This window comes from Poecilia formosa, unplaced genomic scaffold (genome assembly GCF_000485575.1).
Source record: "Poecilia formosa unplaced genomic scaffold, Poecilia_formosa-5.1.2 Scaffold253, whole genome shotgun sequence".
Lineage (NCBI taxonomy): Eukaryota > Metazoa > Chordata > Actinopteri > Cyprinodontiformes > Poeciliidae > Poecilia > Poecilia formosa.
The window spans coordinates 172810-178751 of NW_006800192.1; the positions used below are offsets into that span (position 1 = coordinate 172810).

Genomic DNA, 5942 nt, shown 5'->3' on the forward strand with positions numbered 1-5942 from the left:
ACACACACACACACACACACACACACACACACACACCTCCTTTAGAGAAAACCCATTCACAGCTGAATTGTTGTTTTAAACACATGCCTGCAGATTTAGTGCGAGCCAGAAACGTTTCTGAAGATGGGCTTTGCCCTGAATTATTCCACCGCGGTCACGTCTATCTCCCCCCTTAAAGTCTGGAGCCGTAAAGTCTAGAAATAAGAGCCCCCGGTTTTATATGGCGTCAGACCTGCTCCAGTCAAACAGCGAAGAAGAAAATATCCATTAACCTCCCGGCGGATTATTTCCTGTCATGTTTCAGTATGCTCTTTTTATTATCATTGAATCACCTCTCTCGTAAAACATACTGTTTCATAGACAAAGTTTTATTTTATTTTATTATTATTATTTTTTGTTGTTGTTGTTGTTGTAAAGGGGCAGTTAGAGAAAATAACTAACTGCAAAAATACCATCTTCGTGTCTGAATGCACGCACACGTAACGGCTTCACAGTGACGGCTTCAATATATATATATATATATATATATGTGTGTGTGTGTGTGTGTGTGTGTGTGTGTGTGTGTGTGTGTGTGTGTCTGTGTGTGTTTTATTAACATGATAAATGATGCAAAAACCTACGTTTTATTATTTTTCTTTTGTAAATTTGTTTTTTCTATCTTTTTTTAAACTGCCTAAATGATCAATTTAATAACAATATCACATTAAATTAACTCAAAATGCCCTCATTTTTGAAAAAATATGTGTCAGTGAATTTTTTTGTCAACTTACCATATGGTTTTGTCCCTGTAAATCTGTGAAATTGCCTTCTACGGCTATATAAACTGCATAAAATTAGGTCACTTATTTTTACTGATAAGACCTCAAACACACAGAGGTCTATGTGCCATTCTCTGGGAAATATTTTAGTCTAAAAATCACAATCACCAAGGGTTATTTTTTTCAACATCAGTCTTGTTACCAAAGTATCATGAGAAAAATACCATGGATTTTTGATCAGAGACAAGTTTATTTAATGGTTTTTAAACCATTATCTCATTGGTGTCATGTATTTTCAGCATTTCTACTCACAAGTGGAGTTTTTAACAAAAATGTTTGAAATGGTCAATTTTGTTACCATCAACTCTGTTACCAAATAGGGTAACAGAGTTGATAGTAACAGAGTTTTCAGTTCTAAATTATTATGGTCCTGTCAATTCTGTTACTAACACCAACTCTGTTAGCTAACAGAGTTGACATGTTTATGACATACTTTCATAAAAAAAAGGAAAACTGTTGTCTAGAGCATTATATACATTGTTGGTTGACTTCTGCTGTGATTTAGTATTACTGACCAATTTTATTTCTAAAAGAATGATGGTTTCCAATGAGTTTTAATGAAAAGTGTTTGCCAATATGCAAACAACTCTATGAAAAGTTGAGTATGTTTTTATTTATTTTTTTTAAAATGTATTTTTAAGTAAAACATCTCAATTTAAAGTATTATGGTAGTAGGACACTTGTTTTCACATAAAAATATTTTAGTCTGCTAGAATTTATTTTTATTTTTTTCACTCACTGTCTATATTGTCCGTAGCAGAGTTGACATAACATACCGAGACACATACGTTTTTTATCTGAGAAAATATTATAAAATATGTAGTTAATGTTTGGCAATTACATATTTTTTTTAAGTTTAATGCCTTTTCAATAGACTACTTAAAATACTTTATCATAAATATTTTTTTTGTCATTTCATTTCATATATATATATATATATTCTACATTTGAAATAGAAAACCAGTTCTTCTTACAAATGTAATGTTATTTACGAACACAACTACGCATGCCTTAACATTATGTATGCTGCTCAAAAGTAAATGTTTCCGTTGGAAAATATCTGTTGGTTGTATTCCTGCAATGCCTCCATTAAATCATACTATTACATGAAACACAGCGCCTTCAGATTTGTGACTCTCACATGGACATGTTCTGGGATGGCTCTCTCTTAAATCACCTAGCAAAAGTCATCGTGTCGTAAAAACAAGCACATGATAATATTCCTTGGCCTACCTTCATTAAATCCTTTGGTGGCAACATATTCTACAGGCATCTGAGCGCTGCAGTCCCCAACTTCTTACATATGAAATCTCAATTCACGGCAATGACATTGATCTGAGGCGCGCCCCCCAGTGGTAAGAGGCGGTCTCGACTCACGACAACAACAACAAAAAGCGTAGCATGAGCATTCCCACCATAGGTGGTGAGATGCTGCAACAAATGACTAAGGGAAGGTCCGCTAACACACGTTTCAATGCTTTTTCAGCCTCCTCCTGTAAAGTCCTAGTTAATAACCTTGGTCTCAGACGTTTTATGGCACTGCACTCCAAATGGTCCAGACGAATCCGCCCTTTTATGGCCAAGTTACTGGAGCAACTGGGAGGATGTGCAGCAATCAAAGTGGAATTCCTGGGAGCCCAACAGGATGCTCGGTGTAGGTGAAGCCCTCATCCAGGACCCTTATTAGCTTATGACAGGCCATTCGGGTTGTTTTCAGGGGCCCGGCGGTGGAAATAAAGCTGTCTGCATAGACCCATCTTTTACACATCTGGACTGAAATGAATTCATTTGTTTCTTTATTTATTAATTGTAAACGGGTTTCTCCCCAGACAAATGAAAGAATATATTTTTTAATAAAATCATGGCAATTGTATTAATTTATTTACCGCTCATTCTGTTCCTACTATGATCCCTGGGTGCCCCGTGTAAAGACACATTCATTCAGGACCTTTACTAGCTTATTCAAGTTGTTTTCAGGAGACTGGTGGTCTATACGAACCTTAAACACTAATTTTGATTAACTTTTGTCATTATTTCCGAAAGAGTAAAAATATCGTCTTCTCACATCTAAATTACACTATTTTAGCCACATATTTTTGCTCCAGCGCTGTTTACTGTGAGCATATTTAAAAACAAAATGTGCGCATGTATCCGAATCAAAGTGATCCAAACAAGCATGCTATATCAACCATAAGCTTTTCCTCTTCCGCCCCTCGCAAATCAAGGGAGTCTTTTTTTAACAAGTATCAGATAATAATTGCAGCGATTCCTGTTTCACTATCAAATAACATCAGACCTATCATGACCGTGATACCATCCACGAGCTGTGTGCTGGGGCATAAAAACAGATCAGGTTATGTTTCACTTGGAGATATTGACCTAATTCATTAGCGGTTTGCCCTTTTGCAGGAAGCTGAAAAATAACCCACGTTTATGGTTCAGAATTTAAGGACATTTAAACACAATTAGATTTTTTTTTTAAAAAAGAAGAAGAAGAAGAAGAAAAGAAAAGCAGAAGGAGAAAAAAAACTCCGTCAAATGATCACTATCAACTTTATCATAATGAGGACTGTTATGACTCCAAAGCATATAAAACGGTTTCTGGTTACGACGGGCGGAGGGCGGGGAGTGGGAACCATGACGGCCAAAGTTTTGTTTGAGAAACAAAACTCAAATTCCCCTTTACGGAAAGTGCGTGCGTAATTTCCGTAAAGGGGAATGTGAAAAATAAAATAAAATAAAATAAAATAAAATAAAATAAAATAAAATAAAATAATTGAGACATTGCAAAAAAATATTTGTAGTCTTATTTCTATGGGGTAAAAAAAAGTTTTTTATTTTTTAGAAAATTACAGTAATTTGGTTTCATTTTTCTGTGCCTACATAACCTTAATANATAATAATAATAATAATAATAATAATAATAATAATAATAATAATAATAATACAGAGCTCCGGATTATTTAAGATTTTTAGATTTTCAAAATAATAAAGATAAAAACAAGTCCTTTGTCCTGATTTGGTGTGAGGGCGCTCGGAAACAGTCTTTGTTTTGTTTTGTTTTGTTTTTGTTTGGGACTTTTTCAGAGCAGAGGGTTTGTGCTGTAGTACTGTAAACGGTCTCTGTTCAGTTTCTTCTCTTTCATCCTCCTGTTCTGAAACCAGATTTTAACCTGGCGGTCCGTCAGATTAAGCATCCGGGAGAGCTGCAGTCGCTTCTCCTTGTTGATGTAAACGCTGAAGAAGAACTCCCTCTCCAGCTCCCTGATCTGGTACTTTGTGTACGGGCACCTCTTTTTGCGCGTCCTCTGGCCACCTAGAACATAACAATAAAAACAAACAAACAAAAAAAAAAAAGTCAAAACCATTGATTCGTCCAATGGCAACAGCGTGAAATTATCGGGCTGCTTCTTTCGACATGACCACCGGTCATGGTGATCCTGCAGTACACGAGTTCTGGAGTTCAAGTGTCCCCCCCGTTCTCAGGCCTGCAGGATCAACATGCGTATATAAAGATTGCACCTGAGAGTCAAGCTTCTTAGGCATATTGAGAGCTGAGAAATCATACTGAACACGCAAACTTATATTTTTTTTATAAAAAAAAAAACCCATTAATTCAACTTAAAAATTGATTATAGACACCATAAACAAAGAGATCTCTCTCACATTTTAGTCTTGAAGCTGTTGCAATTCAGGCTATCAGAAACTCAATTTACCAAATTTATTTCAGCTCAGTGAAGATTATTTATACAGCGGCCACCCATAGCAAATGTTATATGGCGGGGGTTTTTTTACATGACATGCACATCCCATTGGCTTTCAGTAATACGAAACAATAAAATACACGTTTTTACAGGGAAATGAGCGGTAAAAGGCACATGTTTCCCGAAAAAAAGTAGAAATCTTTCTCAAAAATCTTAACTCAAACTTTACGGCAACGTCTTCTCGGCCAATTTCAATCCCAAGCACGTGATGTTGTAGTTTATAACATAGTTTTGTTACCGAGACCTCCATAAACCTTGCGTGCTTATAAAACTGCATATAAAAAGCTTTAAGAGCATGCAGCAGTTAGATTTTTTCTCTCTCTCTCTTCTTCTTCGTCCTCCTCACTCACTGCTGCCGCTCCTGCTCTGCTTCTCCTCGCTGTGGCCGGATGGTGACTCCGGGCTGCAGCTCTCCGCCGTGTCCGACCCCGGGTGAGCCTGAGCCGGGCTCGTTTTGCCGCCTCTGTCTGAGTCCGCTGCAGCCGGAGCGGCGCCGCCCGCCCCGCTCCCGTACGCCGTGTCAAAGAACTGATCGAACGCCTGCGGCAAGACGCCGTTCCTGCCGACGTTACCGCAGAATCCCGGGGTCGGGTTCGAGGAGCCGGAGTGGCCGCCTTTCACCAGGATCTCTGGCCCCCTGGAGGTGGGGGCTGCCCAGCCGTCCCGGTGCGCGACGTCCTCGGCGTAGCAGTGCGAGAGACTCCCCCTGGTGTGGTGCCATTTACTGGAAGCATCAATGCCATAGTCTCTGAAAGCCACGTCTCTCACTGACGGAACCTGTGTGAGCGCTGAGGACTGGTACGAGTAAGTGACGGGGCAGGAGGACTGGTTCTGGGTTAAATAGTGAGGGAGACCCGAGAAGTCCGCTCCGGAGACGTAATAAGTGCAGCTTGGTAGATACATACTGGAACCAGGCATCCGTTCATCAAAATCCATATTCTGCTGCTGGGGTCGTTCTACGGCAATAATCCTCGCATTGTTCCTGCGCGACGCTGCGCTCCAGCCACTTTGAGACAGACTGCTGGAGCAGAAAGCCTTAGACGTACAAGCTGACGTGGGGGATCCATCTCCATCCATTCCTGAGGGCCAAAGCCATGTGACCACTGGCACAATATGACAAATAGCCTACGTCTCGACGTGTGTTGGCTATATGAGTCAAATAGTTTTTCAGCTGCAAAAAGCCGGCCTTCGCATATAGGAACGGGAAACCGCCGAGAGTTTTGGAGCATATTGGACTTGTCTCGTGAGTTCGCATGCGGATCTCCTGTCAGGGTTGCTTCTGTCTGACTTCCACGTAATCACGACACAATGGGCAGATTCACAACAAGCTTTTTTTTACGTTTTTGTTCAAAATACCAGC

At 39.4% G+C, this 5942-nt stretch overlaps 1 protein-coding gene across 1 annotated transcript; it reads right to left on the bottom strand.

The window, feature by feature from the left end:
* Nucleotides 1–3776: 3776 nt before the first annotated feature.
* Nucleotides 3777–5936, bottom strand: hoxa11b (homeobox A11b). The gene is made up of 2 exons (XM_007569969.2): nucleotides 4933–5936; nucleotides 3777–4134 (listed from the first exon to the last, which is right to left on the bottom strand). Exons 1-2 carry the CDS (start codon nucleotides 5657–5659, stop codon nucleotides 3902–3904), a joined length of 960 nt encoding a protein of 319 aa, XP_007570031.2. The 5' UTR covers nucleotides 5660–5936; the 3' UTR covers nucleotides 3777–3901.
* Nucleotides 5937–5942: the final 6 nt, after the last annotated feature.

Bases quoted from the DNA above. Each gene is read 5' to 3' on its own strand.
- hoxa11b (XM_007569969.2), bottom strand. From the start codon at position 5,659: ATGGATGGAGATGGATCCCCCACGTCAGCTTGTACGTCTAAGGCTTTC. The intron at 4,135-4,932 runs GTGAGTGAGGAG...GTTATGTTCTAG, and splicing joins GCAGAGCAGGAGCGGCAGCA to GTGGCCAGAGGACGCGCAAA.